Source organism: Bufo bufo, chromosome 5 (assembly GCF_905171765.1).
Source record: "Bufo bufo chromosome 5, aBufBuf1.1, whole genome shotgun sequence".
In the NCBI taxonomy this organism is placed as follows: domain Eukaryota; kingdom Metazoa; phylum Chordata; class Amphibia; order Anura; family Bufonidae; genus Bufo; species Bufo bufo.
The window spans coordinates 400,219,231-400,241,116 of NC_053393.1; the positions used below are offsets into that span (position 1 = coordinate 400,219,231).

Genomic DNA, 21,886 nt, shown 5'->3' on the forward strand with positions numbered 1-21,886 from the left:
AAATTAATGGGGCTGAGCACGATACCAAGCACAGCCGCTATACAATGTACTGTGCTGTGCTTGGTGAGCTGCGAGAAGGCTGTGGCACTCACAGGAGAACAGATGATCAGCGGGGTTCCTGGGTGTTAACAGGGGATAGGTCATCAGCGAGCAAGTTTTCCACATGGATGCAATGCGTGAGGTGAACGCATAGCACCCGCACCGAATCCTGAGCCAAACACAGAATATAGAACAGGCTATACACAGACCCATTGAAATAATGGGTCTGTGTATAGCCTGTTCTATATTCTGTGTTTTTCACGCAGCCCTGGCCCCATAGAAGTGAATAGGGCTTCAGTGAAAAACACATTGCATCTGGATGTAACCTGGATGCAGTCCGGGTGCAATGTGGTTTTTACTGATGGTTACTAGGAGATGTTGTTTGTTAATCTTCAGTTTTTTTCCCACACACGTGAAAAACGCATTAAGGCCTCTCTGTGCAATGGGGACCGCAATTTGCGACTGCCGCAACGGATCCAGAACCATTCAACTTGATTTTTTTTCTGTGTGTTGCTCAAGGAGATGGGGGTTAGCTATAAAAAAAAAAAAAAATATGCAGCCACTGCAACTCACAATTTTAAAGGGGTTGTGCAAGAAACCCCCAATTGGCCGTACCTGTAAAGGAAACTTAATTACCTGCTTCCTGGCACTGGCTCCTTGTTCCTTCTCCTCCAGGTCTGCAGGGCTCCCTTGCTGAAAAAAATTGACGCCGCCTGCAGCCAATCACTGGCAGCACTGGTGACTGGCTCCCATTCCATCATGGAAAATGGTCACATAAGGCAAGGGATTGACTGCTTGCAGGCAGCTTAAAACCAGATGTTTTTAGTCAGGGAGCCCAGCGGAGCATGACAGGCCTGGAGAAGGAGTGGGCAGCCAGCGCGCTGGGAAGCAGGCAAATAATCTTCGTTTTACAGGTCCCCCTTCCCCCCTATTCTTGCACAATCCCTTTAAGGCCTCCTGCACACGACCGTTGTGTGCACCCGTGGCCGTTGTGCCGTTTTCAGTTTTTTTTCGCGGACCCATTGACTTTCAATGGGTCCGTGGAAAAAACGGAAAATGCACCGTTTTGCAGCCGCATCCGTGTTTCCTGGCCGTGAAAAAAATATGACCTGTCCTATTTTTTTCACAGCCAACGGTTCACGGACCCATTCAAGTCAATGGGTCCGTGAAAGAACACGGATGCACACAAGATTGGCATCCGTGTCCGTGATCCGTGGCCGTAGGTTACTTTTTATACAGACGGATCCGAAGATCCGTCTGCATAAAAGCTTTTTCATAGCTGAGTTTTCACTTCGTGAAAACTCAGAACCGACAGTATATTCTAACACAGAGGCGTCCCCATGGTGATGGGGACGCTTCAGGTTAGAATATACTAAAAGAACTGTGTACATGACTGCCCCCTGCTGCTTGGCAGGTGCTGCCAGGCAGCAGCCCCCCCCCCCCCTGTAGTTAACACATTAGTGGCCAGTGGGCCCCCCCCCCTGTAGTTAACACATGGTGGCCAGTGCGGCCGGCCCCCCCCTCCCCTGTAGTTAACTCGTTGGTGGCCAGTGGGCCCCCCTCCCTCCCCTGTAGTTAACTCGTTGGTGGCCAGTGGGCCCCCTCCCTCCCCTGTAGTTAACTCGTTGGTGGCCAGTGGGCCCTCTCCCCTCCCAATTAAAATCTCCCCCCCCTATCATTGGTGGCAGCGGAGTGTACCGATCGGAGTCCCAGTTTAATCGCTGGGGCTCCGATCGGTAACCATGGCAACCAGGACGCTACTGCAGTCCCGGTTGCCATGGTTACTTAGCAATTTGTAGAACCATTATACTTACCTGCGAGCTGCGATCTCTGCGTCCGGTCGGGAGCTCCTCCTACTGGTAAGTGACATGACCTGTCACTTACCAGTAGGAGGAGCTGCCGGTCGGACCTGTCACTTACCAGTAGGAGGAGCTCCCGGCCGGACGCAGAGATCGCAGCTCGCAGGTAAGTATAATGGTTCTACAAATTGCTAAGTAACCATGGCAACCGGGACTGCAGTAGCGTCCTGGTTGCCATGGTTACCGATCGGAGCCCCAGCGATTAAACTGGGACTCCGATCGGTACACTCCGCTGCCACTAATGATAGGGGGGGAGATTTTAATTAGGAGGGAGGGGAGAAGGCCCACTGGCCACCAACGAGTTAACTACAGGGGAGGGAGGGAGGCCCACTGGCCACCAACGAGTTAACTACAGGGGAGGGAGGGGGGCCGGCCGCACTGGCCACCAATGAGTTAACTACAGGGGAGGGGGGGGGGCCCACTGGCCACCAATGAGTTAACTACAGGGGGGGGGGGGGGGGTCTGCCCCCTGCTGCCTGGCAGCACCTGCCAGGCAGCAGTCATGTACACAGTTCTTTTAGTATATTCTAACCTGAAGCGTCCCCATCACCATGGGAACGCCTCTGTGTTAGAATATACTGTCGGATTTGAGTTTCACGATGTAACTCAAATCCAACGGTATATTCTAACATAGAGGCGTTCCCATGGGGATGGGGACGCTTCAAGTTAAAATATACCATCGGATTGGAGAAAACTCCGATCCGATGGTATATTAACTCCTGACTTTACATTGAAAGTCAATGGGGGACGGATCCGTTTGAAATTGCACCATATTGTGTCAACGTCAAACGGATCCGTCCCCATTGACTTGCATTGTAATTCAGGACGGATCCGTTTGGCTCCGCACGGCCAGGCGGACACCAAAACGACTTTTTTTTTATGTCCGTGGATCCTCCAAAAATCAAGGAAGACCCACGGACGAAAAAACGGTCACGGATCACGGAAAAACGGGACCCGTTTTTGCGGACCGCAAAAAAATACGTTCGTGTGCAGGAGGCCTAAGATTGAGGAAACTTCTCCTGTAACTAATGAACAGTATACTACACAGGAAATGCGATATCCATTAGTACTATATATATTAAAAAATGATTTTATTTTATACAATTGCTTAATATTTCTTTAAAATAAAAAAACTAAAATAAAACTGATTTAAGGACTATAATAACATGCCAAATATTATAGGTACTTCAAAAATATTTTAAGTCTTCGACACCAGAGATAACATTATTTTACAGATGAAAGAGTTGATAGTGAATAGAAAATGTCAGAAAAATCAGAGATCAGTTTAATTAAATAAGCTTTAAAATAATGACATTGTTCTAAAAGTTTACAAGATGACATCAAAATCACAAAAGAGGCCCCAGTGATCACTAGGAAACCTTCCACAGTCCAGCTTTTCAGTGCCAACTAAATCCAAAGATTGAGGAACAACTTGGCTCCCATCTTCCGCAGCGCGATAGAATATACGGTCAAATCGCAGTCTGCAAGTGTATCGTGCTTTCAAATTGTTATTCAACTTTGTGTCCCAAGTATAGCGACAGCGTTCAGGTTTCCCCAAGAACTCCCAAATGTCCAAAATGGTACTTGGCAAGCCTCCAATTTTGTCCACCTATGAGAGATAGAGAAAAAAAAACAAAAAAACTTTAGGTTAAAAACATTAACATTTAGGTTAAAACATTTTTTTGAGAATAATCTATTAGGCTCGGATCGCATAAACTTTCACTGCTTGCCGTAAAAAAACACAAAAATAAAAATAAAAATATACAGGAACCTCATTATAAATCAGTAGGGTCAGTTTTATGAAAACCATGAAGACAGTGGGAACACAGCCTTAGTGTCACATTTTATATTGTGATAGTGTGGCTGCCAGTGTGGCATATATGTGGCAATGGAGCTGCTGGAGTAGAATATTTATGCCACTGTGACAATGCAGACAACCAGAAAGGTCTTTGAAGTGACGAAAGAGGTCTGGTGCAAAGGCTCGAAAAGGGCCTGGTTGGCCTTGAAATTAGGGAAGAAGTCTATCAATTCCAGCAGCAGGAGACCTGAAGGACAAGCAATGCAAAGCCTGAAGGTGTCACTAGTTGTGGGTATAACCAGCATCAGTGTTTGAAGTACTGAGCATTAAAGAGAATGTGTCATCAGTAAATTACAGAACATATTTTTTAAGAATTTCTGGTTATGTTTTTAATTTTTCATGTCACTGTCTATATTTAAACAAAAACCATAAAATCCTGCAGTTTTCGCACTGGCCACTAAGCCTAATAATTGACGCCACTTCCTGGTCTGTACAGATCACTTTACTGCAGTTACCTGCTTATCTGTCATTCTAATCCTGCTTGAAATAATATCACCTCTGTGTATAGATAAGACAGGATCCTCCATTCACAGTAGGGGATTGCCAGAGCTCACCTATTCTTTCCTTGTACAATGACCTCTGCACAGGTCACAGAGCATGCCTAGAAAACTCTCCCATAGAAGTCAGTGAGGTCCCATCCTGGTCAATAGACCATGTGGCTGCTGAAAAGCAATTTTCTTAATGCTTTGTAAATGCTGTTAACAACAGGTTAGGCAAGATGGCCGCCCCCACAATCATGTTCAGGAAATAGAATAAATACATCTACAATCAGATAAAATGGATATGTGTTACTATCTGGTTTTAACTGGCAGATAACATTTTTGGTGACACATTTCCTTTAAGCTAGTTTCACCAAAAGCAGGAGTGGAACCTACAGAGAAGTACGAATGTGTTCAAGCCGTGCCCTTATTGTAGCCCGCAAACATCAGGTCCGCAATATACAGGCACTGGTATTACGGATGCGGACCTATTCACTTGAACTACAGAGCGCTTCCGTGGCATTTTGGTCAGTGCCTCCGCACCACAAAAAAATAGAACATACTCTACTTTTTTTTTTGCAGTGCAGATGGATTGCGGACACATTCAAGCGCTGCTGCCTTCTCAAAACAGCTGATCACGATCAGGTACTGATTAACCTATGCAGGAGATAGGTGATCAGTAAAAATAAATAAATTGGAAAACCCTTTTAAATTGGTGTAATTACCGATAACATACATTAGCTCCGGATGTATTAGTTTAAAACAGCAGAAACCAGGCGGCTATGTTTCTATGGTATGAGTGATCAACCGATTACATGGTAAAACACTAATGGGTAAAAAAAAAAGTCCAAATTGCCTTTGTTTTGTTGCTTTGCCTCCCCCCCAAAAAATGTAATAAAAAAAAGATCAAAACAGTCATATACACTCCAAAATTGTATCAATAAAAAAAAAATGCACATCACCCTGCAAAAAATGAACTCGCACAGCTCTGGAGATGGAAATGCAAAAGGAAAAAAAAAAAGAAAAAAGTTATGGATCTCAGAAAATGGTAATGGAATGGATTATTTAAAAAAATTTTTTTTAACTATATAAATTTGGTATCGCTGCAATCATACTGACTCGCAGAATAAAAGGAAACATTAATTTTCCCACCCAGTAAATTCTATAAATAAAAACACCCGTAAAAAATAAAAGGCACAACTGTTTTTTTCGATACCACCACACTAATATTTTTTTAAGCTTCTCAATACATTGTAAGGAATATTAAATGGTGCCATTAGAAAGTACAACTTGTCCTACAAAAACAAAACCTTCATACAGAACTAAAAAGCAAAAAAAGTTACGGCTCTATATCCTGATTTTAGACAGGGCTGAGCAATAGAAACAATACATCAGCTGAGGATAGATAGAGTGACTGAGTGGATGTACAGTACAGACCAAAAGTTTGGACACACCTTCTCATTCAAAGAGTTTTCTTTATTTTCATGACTATGAAAATTGTAGATTCACACTGAAGGCATCAAAACTATGAATTAACACATGTGGAATTATATACATAACAAACAAGTGTGAAACAACTGAAAATATGTCATTCTAGGTTCTTCAAAGTAGCCACCTTTTGCTTTGATTATTGCTTTGCACACTCTTGATGAGCTTCAAGAGGTAGTCCCCTGAAATGTTTTTCACTTCACAGGTGTGCCCTGTCAGGTTTAATAAGTGGGATTTCTTGCCTTATAAATGGGGTTGGGACCATCAGTGGCGTTGAGGAGAAGTCAGGTGGATACACAGCTGATATTTCTTAAAGTAAGAAATGAAGGTCAGTCAGTCAGCCGAAAAATTGGGAAAACTTTGAAAGTAAGGGCTATTTGACCATGAAGGAGAGTGATGGGGTGCTGCGCCAGATGATCTGGCCTCCACGGTCATCGGACCTGAACCCAATCGAGATAGTTTGGGGTGAGCTGGACCGCAGAGTGAAGGCAAAAGGGCCAACAAGTGCTAAGCATCTCTGGGAACTCCTTCAAGACTGTTGGAAGACCATTTCAGGGGACTACCTCTTGAAGCTCATCAAGAGAATGCCAAGAGTGTGCAAAGCAGTAATCAAAGCAAAAGGTGGCTACTTTGAAGAACCTAGAATATGACATATTTTCAGTTGTTTCACACTTGTTTGTTATGTATATAATTCCACATGTGTTAATTCATAGTTTTGATGCCTTCATAGTCATGAAAATAAAGAAAACTCTTTGAATGAGAAGGTGTGTCCAAACTTTTGGTCTGTACTGTACATGTGGAAGGGCTGGAACGCCGGCAGATAGTAATCTGAGCGTGGTGATACAAACAGCCACATTTCATAAACGCTGGCAGTGATCAATCGACATTTGGCGATACACAAAAAAGCCATATTGTGTCAATGCCGGCAGTGAATCTGCATGTAGTGATATAAAAAGCCGCATTGTGTGAACGCTGGCAGTGAATCTGCACATGGTGATACAAACAGCCACATTGTATGTACACTGGCAGTGATCAATCTGCATGCGGTGATAGATTTAGCCACATTGTGCAAACGCTGGCAGAGAATCTGCACGTGGTGTTACAAATAGCCACATTGTATGAACACTGGCAGTGAACAATCCGCATGTGGTAATGCAAATAGCCACATTGTGTAAACACTGGCAGTGAATCTGTACGTGACGAATAGCCAGATTATATGAACACTGGCAGTGAATAATCTGCAGGTGGTGACTAATAACCACGTTGTATGAACGCTGGCAGTGAGTTATTTGAATGAGGCGATACAAATGGCCACAGTGCATAAATGCTGGAAGTGAGCAATTTGTATGTGGTAATACAGACAGCCACATTGTGTGTGCACCTAGTGAATGAGCAGCAAACTGCCAAGTAGTGTTGCGCAGACTTATAATAAACAGTGTGGCTGCCTGATCGCCAATTTGTGATAAGCCCTAACCATCCCCAGTGGCCACTGTGGATGGTGACAGATGGACGTGAGTCTGTTCCATATAACACAATGTGGTAACAACATCCATAAATACACAGACAAATAAAGTACCCACTCAGTCCTCCCAGCAATTCCAAGACTATAAGTGACATATTGCCAGGCCCTGATCGTTTTAATTGTTCATGATCTGTCGTCTGTAGGTTTAATTTTAAAAGGTACAATTAAAGAATTAATTTTATATACATTAAACTTTTTTGTTGGGACCCCTAAAGGGATTTTTTGGTCTGGATAACCTTTTGTATAATTTGTAAAGACCTAACCACTGTACTGTGGCTATTTGCACAGATCCTCACACTTGTCCATTTCTCCTGCTTCCAACACATCAAATTCCAAAACTGACTGTTCACTTGTTGACTAGAATATATATCTCACGCCATGACAAATGCTATCGTCACGAGACATTAAGGTAGATTTACTACTGAAAATTAGACTCCAAAAAGTGACTCGCATGCTTTGCACCGCATATATCAAGTGATTTAGACACTTTCCAAACCTTTATGCCTTATCCAACAAGAGGCGTAGCATCACGGAAACAGGTGTGGCCTACCAAAAGGGCACAGCTTAAATGTGCCTCCATGCGCCAAAAAATTTGCCAAAATTTTAGAAATAAAAATAAGCCAACTTATAGGTGGTGTAAAATTAGACAGGTCACTTCTATAGGTGTAACACATTTATCATCCAGCATCAACCATAGTGAAATCTGGCGCACTTTAAGACTGTATACATTTTTACACTGTCTTACATTTAGACAGTATTATTAAACCCGCCCCTCTGTTATTCATGTTACTTAACATTTCATTCTCATTTAACGTTCTGCATACGTGAGGTGTGCAAACAGCAACAGAAAGAAACCATAAGCATTTTGAACACAAATAAAACACAAATACATCAAAACCATTCATGTTTAACCGGGTGTATGGTGCAGACCTCCGAGTCCCTCAGGTTTGTATCACCACCAAAGATGACAGTGGTTGAAGGAGGTACTTCCTCGATCTTCTTCAGTACAATGCGCAGCTGATTCACTCGTTCATTTGAATGCTCTTTGGTGCTTTCTAGATGCGAAGTCATAAGGCAAATATTGTGTCCACAAATATTAACCTATGTGGAAAACACACGTCACATTTTCTCTTAATTTTACAGAAAAAAAGGTGAAATACAAATTATTATGTAGAAGATTAAGAATATATATTAAATAAAAATAAACAGATCTAGAAACAAATGTTAACGAATACCATGTTTTAAAACTGGTTTATTTTAACAAAACCAATAAAAACATATCTGATTGCAAAAAGAAACCAAGATACTCTGCAGATATACTGAAACTTAAAGAGGATGTCCGGCCATATACAGTCAGGTCCATAAATATTGGGACAGCGACACAATTCTAACATTTTTGGCTCTATACACCACCACAATAGATTTGAAATGAAACAAACAAGATGTGCTTTAACTGCAGACTGTCAGCTTTAATTTGAGGGTATTTACATCCAAATCAGGTGAACGGTGTAGGAATTACAACTGTTTGCATATATGCCTCCCACTTGTTAAGGGACCGAAAGTAATGGGACAATTGGCTTCTCAGCTGTTCCATGGCCAGGTGTGTGTTATTCCCGCATTATCCCAATTGAGCAGATAAAAGGTCCAGAGTTCATTTCAAGTGTGCTATTTGCATTTGGAATCTGTTGCTGTCAACTCAAGATGAGATCCAAAGAGCTGCCACTATCAGTGAAGCAAGCCATCATTAGGCTGAAAAAAACAAAACAAACCCATCAGAGAGATAGCAAAAACATTAGGCGTGGCCAAAACAACTATTTGGAACATTCTTAAAAAGAAGGAACGCACCGGTGAGCTCAGCAAACACCAAAAGACCCGGAAGACCACGGAAAACAACTGTGGTGGATGACCGAAGAATTCTTTCCCTGGTGAAGAAAACACCCTTCACAACAATTGGCCAGATTAAGGATACTCTCCAGGAGGTAGGTGTATGTGTGTCAAAGTCAACTATCAAGAGAAGACTTCACCAGAGTGAATACAGAGGGTTAACCACAAGATATAAACCATTGGTGAGCCTCAAAAACAGGAAGGCCAATTTAGAGTTTGCCAAACAACATCTAAAAAAGCCTTCACAGTTCTGGAACAGCATCCTATGGACAGATGAGACCAAGATCAACTTGTACCAGAGTGATGGGAAGAGAAGAATATGTAGAAGGAAAGGAACTGCTCATGATCCTAAGCATACCACCTCATCAGTGAAGCATGGTGGTGGTAGTGTCATGGCGTGGGGATGTATGGCTGCCAATGGAACTGGTTCTCTTGTATTTATTGATGTGACTGCTGACAAAAGCAGCAGGATGAATTCTGAAGTGTTTCGGGCAATATTATCTGCTCATTTTCAGCCAAATGCTTCAGAACTCATTGGACGGCGCTTCACAGTGCAGATGGACAATGACCCAAAGCATACTGCAAAAGCAACCAAAGACTTTAAGGGAAAGAAGTGTAATGTTACGCAATGGCCAAGTCAATCACCTGACCTGAATCCGATTGAGCATGCATTTCACTTGCTGAAGACAAAACTGAAAGGAAAATGTCCAAAGAACAAGCAGGAACTGAAGACAGTTGCAGTAGAGGACTGGCAGAACATCACCAAGGATGAAACCCAGCGTCTGGTGACGTCTATGCGTTGCAGACTTCATTCTGTAATTGACTGCAAAGGATTCGCAACCAAGTATTAAAAAGTGAAAGTTTGATTTATGATTATTATTCTGTCCCAATACTTTTGGTTCCTTAACAAGTGGGAGGCACATATGCAAACTGTTGTAATTCCTACACCGTTCACCTGATTTGGATGTAAATAGCCTCGAATTAAAGCTGACAGTCTGCAGTTAAAGCACATCTTGTTCGTTTCATTTCAAATCCATTGTGGTGGTGTATAGAGCCAAGAATTGTGTCAATGTCTCAATATTTATGGACCTGACTGTATATCCTCAGGATAGGTCATCAATATCTGATTAGCGGGGGTCCTACACGTGTAAACCCCCCCCTCCCCTCTGATCAGCTGATCTATGCAAGCGCCACTTCCTGTTCATTACACTGCCCAGTGTCCTCAAGTGAATGGAGCGAGTACTTGTCATTACACTGTACTTCCAAGACGAAGTGTAGCATAATGAACAGAAAGCGGCACTCACAAGGAGCATCGCCTCCTCTTCAAACAGCTGATCGGCAGGGGTCCTGGGTGTGTATTGTATTTATAGCATGTATCTGGTCAAAGAGCAGGAGTGGATTCTCCATCTTGATACAGAAGCAATATGTACCGAGATCAGAACAATATAGGGTTCGAATTTTGTAATGATTAGGGTTAGAGGAGAAATCTGGTTCTGGAAGAGTAGCTTTTACATTGTTACCGTGTAGGATTAATAACATAGTAGTTATTCTGTTGGTCAATGTGATTATGGTAATACCAAGTTTATATATTTTTTTTTATATTTTACAACTTTTGCATAATAAAAAATATATAAATATTCACATTTTTTAAAACTTTTTTTCATCACCCAAGTTGTGTGAGGGCCTTTTTTTTTAAATTTTTTTTATTGCCAGATGAGTTGTAGTTTTCATTAGTATCATATTTGAGTACGTCCAACTTTTTAATTACTATTTCTTAAATTTTTTAAAATTAAAAGTTCAAGTAAAAATAAACAAAAATGTAATTTTCCCCAAATAAAGTAAAAATTTTTTTTGTAAAAAATAGGAAAAAAAAAAAAAAAAAAAGTATACATATTAGGTATCGCCGCGTCCGTATCGACCGGCTCTATAAACATATCACATGACCTAACCCCTCAGATGAACACCGTAAAAAATTGTCACCTTACATCACAAAAAGAACAGCAAGCGATCAAAAAGGTGCCCACCAAAATAGTACCAATCTAACCGTCACCTCATCCCGCAAAAAATGAGCCCCTACCTGAGACAATCGCCCAAGAAATAAAAAAAAACTATGGCTCAGAACACTAAAACATCATTTTTTGGGTTTTAAAAAAAAGCTGTTATTGTGTAAAAGTTACATAAATAAAATAAAAACTTTACATATTAGGTATCGCCGTGTTCGTAGCGACCGGCTCTATAAAAATATCACATGACCTAACCCCTCAGATGAACACTGTAAAAAATTGAAAATAAAAACTGTGCTAAATAAACCATTTTTTGTCACCTTACATCACAAAAAGTGTAATAGCAAGCGATCAAAAAGTCACACGCACCCCAAAATAGTGCCAATAAAACAGTCATCTCATCCCGCAAAAATCATACCCTACCCAAGGTAATCGCCCAAAAACTGAAAAAATTATGGCTCTCAGACTATGGAAACACTAAAACATGTTTTTTTTTTGCTTCAAAAAAGAAATCATTGTGTAAAACTTACATAAATTAAAAAAAAGTATACATATAAAAAGGTATTGCCGCATCCGTGACAACCTGGTCTATAAAAATATCACATGATATCACAAAATATCACAATATCAGATGAATGTTGTAAATAACAAAAAATAAAAACGGTGCCAAAACAGCTATTTCTTGTTATCTTGCCTCACAAAAAGTGTAATATAGAGCAACCAAAAATCATATGTACCCTAAACTAGTACCAACAATACTGCCACCCTATCCCGTAGTTTCTAAAATGGGGCCACTTTTTTGGAGTTTCTACTCTAGGGGCGCATCAGGGGGCTTCAAATGGGACATGGTGTCAAAAAAAAAAAAAACAGTCCAGCAAAATCTGCCTTCCAAAAACCGCATGGCATTCCTTTCCTTCTGCGCCCTGCCGTGTGCCGGTACAGCTGTTTACGACCACATATGGGGTGTTTCTGTAAACTACAGAATCAGTGCCATAAATAGAGTTTTGTTTGGCTGTTAACCCTTGCTTTGTTACTGGAAAAAATTTATTAAAATTGAAAATTTGCCAAAAAATTTAAATTCTGAAATTTCATCTCCATTTGCCAATAACTCTTATGGAACACCTTAAGGGTTAACGACGTTTGTAAAATCAGTTTTGAATACCTTGAGGGGTGTAGTTTCTTAGATGGGGTCACTTTTTTGGAGTTTCTACTCTGGGGTGCATCAGGGGGGCAGGGCCGGATTAACGTAGGGGCTGATGGAGCTGCAGCTCCAGGCCCCTACCATAAAATAGGCCCATCCCCAGCCAAAAGGCCGTCGGGAGGGTTAAAAGTCCTCTGTTGTACACAGCGTCACATAGCACACAGACACTGCAGAGACGCTCACCTCACGCTGGCAGCAGGGAGCCTGAGGGAGGGACTGGGAGGAGCGTAATATGATCCTAGAGTGGAAGCTGCTTCTGCCAGCCCCTCCCCTCCCCGCCCACCAACCAATCAGAGCTGAGGCAAGGCAAGCACTGGCAGGTCTGAGTAGTACAGGGAGTCTTCACAGGTCCTGTAAGGGAACTGCACAGTGTAAAGTGTAGTTCCCAGGTTAGAACAGTGCATCTGCCAGGACCTGTGATGACATCATCTTCAGCATCACAGGTCCTGCAGAATCTAGCAAAGGAACAGCACCAAAAATGCTGTAGTTCCTAGGTTTGAAAGGTACATCTGCCAGGACCTGTGATGACATCATCACAGGTCCTTCAACCCCCTAACAGCAAGTATTAGAAGTTCACAATCAGCTCTGCATTGATCCATACAGACTGGAATGGAGTGGTAAGAGGAGGTCCTCCACTTTTCATCATTTACCCCCCCTCCATGCCCTGTTTTTACTGATTGCTCACTCATGTATAATACTTCAGACAGGTACAGTGACCACTACCTCATGTACCTCACACACACAGTGACTATAATGCATAACTGACCACATATTTCTATAAACACTGCACCTACAGTATTATACCTTGTATGCCTCACATCTATATATATATATATATATACACACACACACACACACACACTGCATATATTAAACAGTATTATAGATGCAATATGTACAGATATATAATATATATTGCAGTGTACTGATATGTGAGGTACAAGGTATAATATATGCAGTGTGTATAAATATATTGTATATACAGCAGTGTACTGATATGTTAGGTACGAGGTATAATAGATGGTGTGTACAGGTATATTGTATATACAGTATTGGATTGATATGTGAGGTACGAGCTGTAATTTATACCTCATATATCAGTACACTGCTGTATATACTATATACCTGAACACACTGCATATATTATACCACGTTCCTCACATATCAGTACACTGCTGTATACACTATACATCTGTACACACGGTATCTATTATGCCTCTTTTGTGTGCCAGGCCTGTTTTGTAATTCCAATCCGGCCCTGATGGCATAAATTATAAAACAGCAGCGAACATAGTTCATGGAACAAAGAGAGAGGCCTGGAATGGGTAGTGGGAGGGGCTATAAAAGGGGAATGGGGGCCCAATTTAGATTCTTGCTATGGGGCCCAGTGATTTCTATGTAAGCCTTTGACAGGAGCAGAGAGATAAAAGAAGTGACAGATGACACAGAGTTTAGATTACAGGTTGAATTAACCCTTTAGGATCAAATTGGCTTCTCAGGAGATATATATGTTAAAGGCATCTCATTCAGTAGCTATATAACTAAGGGTGGGTTCACATCTCCTTTATGGATTCCATTAAGTGGGGACTGTGGGGACTATTTTATTATCAGCCAGTGACTGTGTTACTGTAATACTGTTATCAGTTCAGCACATAGTTTTCCCTGTGCATTCACATTTCACTTCACTTGGTTCGTTGTACTACTGTCAGTGTCAGACTGTTGTCACTGTGGGTAACAATGCACAACAGACAACAATGCACACCACAGTGACAGCTCCTGACTCCTGTCCTGAGTCCTCCTGTCCGGCGTCAGCCTCAGCTTCCCTTCACTATCACTATAATTAATCACTCTTCCTGATCCTGACTCACTCATTAGAGAGCTGAAGAGCCGACTGAGTCAGCAGCAGCAAGTGAATCGAATGGATAGCATCTGCGCATGCGCACCAGCACCTAGAGTCTTCGGTTCACTTGCGAGTCAGCTCAGCAGTCAGTGACTCAGCAAGTGAACCGAAGATCCGATTCATGAATCGGTTCATTTGAATGAGCTGATTCAAATGAACCGATTCATCTGAAAGATCCGAACTTCCTATCACTACTGAGGTCATATCCGGCGGGCCGCGGCATTACAGGAACAGCACCAGCTGCTCTGACGTCCTGCCGCCGGATATACGTCACAGGATATCCGGCGGCAGGACGTCAGAGCAGCAGGTGCGGTTCCTGTAATGCCGGCCCGCCGGATATGACCTCAGTGCGCCCGCGGTTATCCCTCCTGCACGCTGCGCTGTGTACAACCTACTCAGCAGTTTCGACCAGCACATGGCCCACAGCGCTCAGCCACACCAGCCCATGAGACAGCAGGAGCTTCTGGAGCAGGGCAGGTATCAGATAAACTCATCCAGTTGGAAGGGAGGGCAATCATAGTGCTGTTATGATTTATGGACACAGCTCTCAGCATGCTTAGCCAGCCTTCTATCTGGCTTTGCATCTTGAGAGTCACATCACAGTCCACAGGCTATTTCTGAGCCTGTGGACTGTGACTCAAGAAGCACAGCCAGATAGAAGGCTGGCTAAGCATGCTGAGAGCTGTGTCCATAAATCATAACAGCACTATGAAAATTACTGACTGGCTAAGCATGCTGAGAGCTCAGTCTCTATAACATAACACATTAAAGAAATTACTGTTTCTAGCTGCTAGTCCACAGCAGCTAGAAACAGTAATTTCTTTAAAGGGATTCTGTCACCAGGTTTTACCCCTGTCAGCTAAAAATATGCTGATGTTCAGGGCGTCTTCACAATTCCTAATGTGGGCTTATAAATGTCATCTGTGGGCTTATTTAGCTAAAAAACAGCTTTTACTAACCTGTCAGTCAAACAAATAAGGTGCCCAAGGGGATGTTAATGGGTGCAAGATGCCCGCCGCACCCACCGCCGTTCGTGCCCAGCGCCGCCTTTCTGGACTTCTGCACCGCCTCCTAATCCTCTGTGCCGCCTCTCGCTCTCCCTCCCTCCCCCCTCCTTCTGCTGTAAGATCTCGCGCTTGCGCACAGGGCTTCTCCATTTGGCTTCTTACAGCGAAGTGCACATGCGCCGGCACTTCGCTCAACCCCTGTATGCGCGAGATCTTACAGCAGAAGGAGGGGGGAGGGAGGGAGAGCGAGAGGCGGCACAGAGGATTAGGAGGCGGCGCAGAAGTCCGGAAAGGCGGCGCTGGGCACGAACGGCGGCGGGTGCGGCCGGCACCTTGCATTCATTAACATCCCCTTGGGCACCTTATTTGTTTGACTGACAGGTTAGTAAAAGCTGTTTTTTAGCTAAATAAGCCCACAGATGACATTTATAAGCCCACATTAGGAATCGTGCAGACGCCCTGAACATCAGCATATTTTTAGCTGACAGGGGTGAAACCTGGTGACAGAATCCCTTTAATGTGTTATGTTATTTAGACACAGCTCTCAGCATGCTTAGCCAGCCTTCTATCTGACTGGCTAAGCATGCTGAGTGCTGTGTCCATAAATCATAACACAGCTCTATGAAAATTACTGTTTCTAGCTGCTGTTGTCCACAGTCCACAGCAGCTAGAAAACAGTAATCTTCATAGTCATGTTAAATGATCACTATAGTGTCAGGAAAACAAAGCGGTTTTCCTGACACTATAGTGCCCTGAGGGTGCCCCCACCCTCAGGGTCCCCCTCCATGTTGCCAAGATAGACGCCAAATGAAGGGGTAGTTGCAGGAACAAAATACTTTAATGGTATCGATAAAATATATATGTAATTAAGACACTGAGTGCAGTTCCATAAAAAGGCCCAGCAAAATCCTCAGCACCAGGCCCACGATGCTCTTAATCCGGCCCTGCAGGGGGGCTTCAAAATGGGACATGGTGTCAAAAAACAGTCCAGCAAAATCTGCCATCCAAAAACCGTATGGCATTCCTTTCCTTCTGCGCCCTGCAGTGTGCCCATACAGTAGTTTATGACCACATATGGGGTGTTTCTGTAAACTACAGAATCAGGGCCATAAATATTGAGTTTGGTTTGGCTGTTGACCCTTGCTTTGTAACTGGAAAAAAATTATTATTATTAAAATGGAAAATCTGCCAAAAAAGTGAAATTTTGAAATTGTATCTCTATTTTCCATTAATTCTTGTGGAACACCTAAAGGGTTAAAGTTTGTAAAATCTGTTTTGAATACCTTGAGGGGTGTAGTTTCTAGAATGGGGTCATTTTTTGGTGGTTTCTATTATGTAAGCCTCGCAAAGTGACTTCAGACCTGAACTGGTCCCTAAAAATTGTTTTTTTGAAAATTTCAGAAAAATTTCAAGATTTGCTTCTAAACTTCTAAGCCTTGTAACATCCCCAAAAAATAAAATATCATTCCCAAAATGATCCAAACATGAAGCAGACATATGGGGAATGTAAAGTAATAACTATTTTTGGAGGTATTACTATTAGCGGTGGGCGATATGGCCTAAAATCTATATTGCGATATAATTTTAAGCATGTGTGATATGCGATATATATTGCGATATATTGTTTTCTATATTGGGGGCGGGGTTTAAACTTTTTTTTAACTTTTTATTTAATAACCATTAGCCTCCTTAAGGGCTAGACCCCCTGTCATATTCACCCTAATAGAGCTCTATTAGGGTGAATAGGACTTTACACTCTCCCTGCTGCCCTGTGCTTTGTGCACACAACAGCAGGGAGCTGACCATGGCAGCCAGCCTCTGATGTGCCCCCCCCCCCAAGCCTCTGATGTGCCCCCACCAGCCTCTGATAACTCAAACCCACCCACCCCCCTCCCTCCCTCCCCAGTATTAATCATTGGTGGCAGTGGGCAGTTCCGATCGGAGTCCCAGCAGTGTAATGCTGGGGCTCCGATCGGTTACCATGGCAGCCAGGACGCTACTGAAGTCCTGGCTGCGATGGTATGTTAGTGAGCAGCATTTTACTCACGTGCGCCGTGGCCGCTCCTTCTCATAGGTCTGTGCGGCACATTGCTAGTTCTATAAGCATTAGCAATGAGCTGCACAGACAGAAGAAGGAGCGCCCGGCTCCCTCCCTCCTTCTCCCTCCACTGTGCCGGCTCAGGAGAAAATGGTGCGCACAGAGAGCGCGATCATATCGCGGTCCGGCGATATGGCGAAAATCCATATCGTGGCCCTAATTACTATGTATTATAGAAGTAGAGAAATTGAAACTTGGAAATTTGCAATTTTTTACTTCATTTTGGGTAAATTTGGTATTTTTTTAGAAATAAAAATGAATTTTTTTTACTTCATTTTACCAGTGTCATGAAGTACAATATGTGACGAAAAAAAACAATCTCAGAATGGCCTGGATAAGTCAAAGCGTTAAAGTTATCAGCACTTAAAGTGACACTGGTCAGATTTGCAAAAAATGGCCAAGTCCAGAAGGTGAAATAGGGCCGAGTCCTTAAGAGGTTAATACCTCGCGCTCAGGATCCATGCTGACAATTTGAATAGGCCTGGATTCTGATGGAGGATCGGACCTTGCGATAAAATGTCCTCCCGGAGGGGAATTCTCCATGGCTCCTCCAGTGCCAATTCCTTTAAGATCGGGAACCAGTTTCTCTTTGTCCAGTATGGGACCACTAGGATTACTGTTACCGGGTCGGACCTTATCTTTTGTAGTACTCTGGGAATTAACGCCCACAGAGGAAAAGCATAGGCGAAATCCCAGGTCCATCTGATCGAGAAGCCGTCCACCGCCCAAGGGTTTTCCCTGGGGTTTAGGGAGCAAAAGTGCCCGACCTTCGCGTTCTCTTTTGCTGCGAAGAGGTCTATCTGAGGGGTTCCCACCTTTTGGAGATTTGTCTGAACACATCTGGATTTAGGGACCATTCCCCAGGATCTATGGTCTTTCTGCTGAGGAAGTCTGCTTGTACATTTTCCGTACCCTTTAGGTGAATAGCCGTGATGGAGGATACATTCTTTTCCGACAAAAGAATATTCTCCCTGCCAGTTTTTCTAGACTTGGAGATCTTGTGCCTCCCTGGTGCTTTAAGTATGCTACTGCGGTCACATTGTCGGAGAGAATCTTCAGGTGTTTTCCGAGTACTATCTTTTGGGATGATTTTAGCGTCTCCCAGATCGCCCTTAGTTCTCGGTAGTTTGAAGATCTTACTTTTATGCAAGTCTGTCCATCTGCCTTGGTAGCTTGAGGAGCCTACTTTCGCCCCCCATCCAGTGCCGCTTGCATCCGTGAACATCTGGATCTCTTATCCAACTTACAACTTTCGACAGATTTGTCTTTTCTATCCAAATCAAATCCTACGTGAGTGGGGATGGATATTTTTTTCTCTAAGGAGGACTGTTTTTGTCCCAATTCTTCAGGACTAAGGATTGGGTTATCCTGGTATGAGTCTGAGACCACAGTACCGATGTGATGCAGGAGGTGATCATTCCCAATAGACTCATGGCATTGCGTATGGAGCACTTGGTCTGGCCCTGAAATTTTTTTGTTTTTCCTATGAAGGTTGATAATTTTTCTTGAGGAAGAGAGGTCATCTGAGTTCTTGAATCTAAAAGTACTCCTAGGAATTTCATCTTGGTTGATGGGACCAGACAAGATTTTTTCTGATTTATTATCCAGCCCAACTCTGAAAACCGATGAATTAGGTAGTTGGTGAGACTGGACGCCTTTGATTCATATTTTCCCAGAATGAGGAAGTCGTCTTGATACAGGAAGATTTTTTATTCCCTCTGATCTGAGAGGAGAGATCATTTCCACTACTAGCTTTGTGAAAACTCTCAGGGCCGAGGAAATTCCGAAGGGTAGAGCCGTGAACTGGAAGTGGTTTACCACTCCGATGCTGTCCATCAGTGCAAACCTGAGATATTTTTGCGAGTTTTCGTGTATGGGGACGTAATAGTAAGCGTCCTTCAAATCTATGGACGTCATGTAAACTCCTACTTTGATTAGAGGAGTGATGGACGTTATAGATTCCATTTTGAATTTCCTGTAAACAATGGATGTATTTAACCCCTTTAGGTTTATGATGGTACGAAAGGAGCCGTCTGGCTTCTGTACCAAAAACAGGTTGGAATAATAACCCCTTTCTTCCTCTGAACAGGGGACTTTTAGTACCACACCTGACTCTATTAACTGCAGGACGCCTTGCCAAATCCTTCCCAGAACTTGAGCTGTGAGAGGTTATCCAAAACTTTTTTGGAGGGGTTGAGGAAAATTCTATCAGAATTTTTTTAAATATCCAAGGCCCAGGGGTTCTGGGTCATGGTTTCCCAAAAGGGTAGAAATCTCCTCAACCTTCCTCCCACTCTGGCGTCATTGTCTGACAGACTGTTTGTTTTGGGGATTGAGAAGGAACCCTCTGCCCTTTCCTCCTTTTTGGTAGCTCCACCTACCGGTTTTCCTTTTCCCCCTCTATAGGACCTGGATTGGGTGTTAAAGAGACGAAAGAGCTTCTTTTTGTTTTCCTCAGGGAATCCCTTTTTATCTGCCGCTTTCTTGAGGATAGAATCCAGTACGGGACCAAAAACATATTCCCCTGAGATTTCATCCACAGGGCCCTCCTTGTGGAATTTGAAAGAGCAGCATACTTGGCGGCAAACCTCAGACTCGGCTGAGGCATCCGCCAAAAATGCTGTAGCTGATTTGAGGAGAGGAATGGAACTTAGAATTTCTTCTCTCTGGGTTTTATTCTTAATATGGTTCTCAAGTTCGCTAAGCCAGAAGTACATTGATCTAGCTACGGAGGTTGCAGCTATGTTAGTTTTTATACTGAACATGGATGCTTCCCAGGACTTTTTCAGGAGAGAATCCGCCTTTCTCTCCATCGGATCCTGTAATTGGGAGGAGTCCTCAAAGGGAAGGGAGGTTTTCTTGACCACCTTTGCTACCTAGATGTCGATTTTCGGAATTTCTATAATATTTTTATATTGGTTGGATCAAACAGTAATCTATTTTTGAATTCTCTGGGGACTTCCAGTCTCCTCTCAGGGTCCGTCCACTCATCCATGATCATATCCTTTATATTTTCGTTCACTGGAAATACTTTAGATTTCTTAGCTCTGAGCCCCCTAAACATCTCGTCTTGGACCGATCAAGGTTTTTGTACCTCCTCAATGCCCATGGTTGCCCTTATGGCGCCCAATAATTCCTCCATCTCCTCAGACGAAAATAAATACTTTTTCCTGTCCTCCACTATATCTCCCTCTGACAGTGCGTCTACATTCTGTCTAGAGGTGGAAGCGCCTTCGTCCATTTCCTCTGATTCAGGAGGAGGATGGAGCGGACATTCGCGATTTTTTCACAGGCGGAGTAGGAGGGGCAGATCCGAGAGAGGCTAGCGAGGATTTTATTTCGCTCTGAATCATTGATTTGACCTCCATAAGTATGGATGGTTGCTCCTCTTTGACAAGCTCATTAATGTAGACTTGGCAGAGCTTCTTTTTGTGATTTTCCGGCAATCTTTTGCCACAAGTAGCGCATCTAGGGATTTTGGCCTTAGTTCTGGGCTCTTTAATTCCCTAAAAGAGGAGCAACCCAGTATCAGTAGGCTATTGCAAGAAGTAGCATAACGACATGATACATATTTTCCTTTCCTACAGGGTAACTGACGATTTGAGCAGCCGAGGCGTCTGCGGAGTCCATCTGGTCTGCAGGGGTATCGGGGGCAGACATCTGGAACAGGAGCCTTACCGGGAAGCTAGTTCTTTTCAAATCTCCCACCCTTGAGCGATGGATGCGGCGTCTGACGTTATCTTTGTGCGCCCGCGTCCCGGCTCCTAGCTCCGCCCCCTCAACCTCCTGCCGGCCCGGAACAGAGAACGAAGGGGGACCCTGCGCTTTGGGGGAAGGATTCAGGCCCCCGCTGGAACGGGAACGATATCCACTCCATAGTCCTCCTCTGCCCAACTTAGGACCGGGCGTCAAAGGGCAGAGGGAAAGGATAAGCGATCCCAACAGGTATTTTAAAAATAACAAACACTGCCATCTTCTCACCCCTACAGGAGGTCTCTCTGTGAGGTGCCCCCGTAGGGACAGGAAACACTGAAGGGTGAGAGTGGGTGGTGTCCTTTTAAACTATGTGTTCCTGCCCCTACAGAGGTCAAGGGGTCAATCTCCAGGTTAAGCCGTCATGGTGGACGAAATGGAAAAGACGATTTTATAGCTATGTGAATTAACCTTAGAGGAGTCCTGTCTCCTCCATGCTTCAGAGATTAGTCCAGCGTTCTCCGACTCTGAACCCAGCCACGCCCACTGTGAAGGAGCCCAGCACCGACCCGCATCCTCCGAATCTCCTCCTTGCTCCCCGACGTCACAAAGCTAGAGCGCCGTAATCTCACGATGCGCGAGCTAGCGCATGCGCAGTTCGTTCCCTGAGGCTGATACCAGCACAGGGAAGGAACATTATGCCGACACTGCGCATGCGCTAGCATCGCGAGATTACGGTGCTCTAGCTTTGTGACGTTGGGGAGCAAGGAGGAGATTCGGAGTATTCAGGGCGGTGCTGGGCTCATGAAACGTTAGTAACAACTCCTTGGGCTTCTTACTTGCCTCATTTACATA

General features: G+C 43.5%; 1 protein-coding gene across 3 annotated transcripts in view; it reads right to left on the bottom strand.

Moving 5' to 3' along the window:
- Positions 1-2,974: 2,974 nt before the first annotated feature.
- TDP2 (tyrosyl-DNA phosphodiesterase 2) overlaps positions 2,975-21,886 on the bottom strand; it is a 36,459-nt gene continuing 17,547 nt past the window's right edge. Inside the window, exons 6-7 of one of the 3 annotated variants that reach the window (XM_040432889.1) lie at positions 8,176-8,346; positions 2,977-3,507 (exon numbers count right to left, since the gene is read on the bottom strand). In XM_040432889.1, coding sequence (XP_040288823.1) covers positions 3,226-3,507; positions 8,176-8,346 — 453 coding nt within the window. In that variant the 3' untranslated portion in view covers positions 2,977-3,225. Of the gene's footprint in view, positions 3,508-8,175; positions 8,347-21,886 lie in introns of all 3 variants that reach the window. The other 2 variants (XM_040432891.1, XM_040432892.1) reach the window with 2 other exon arrangements.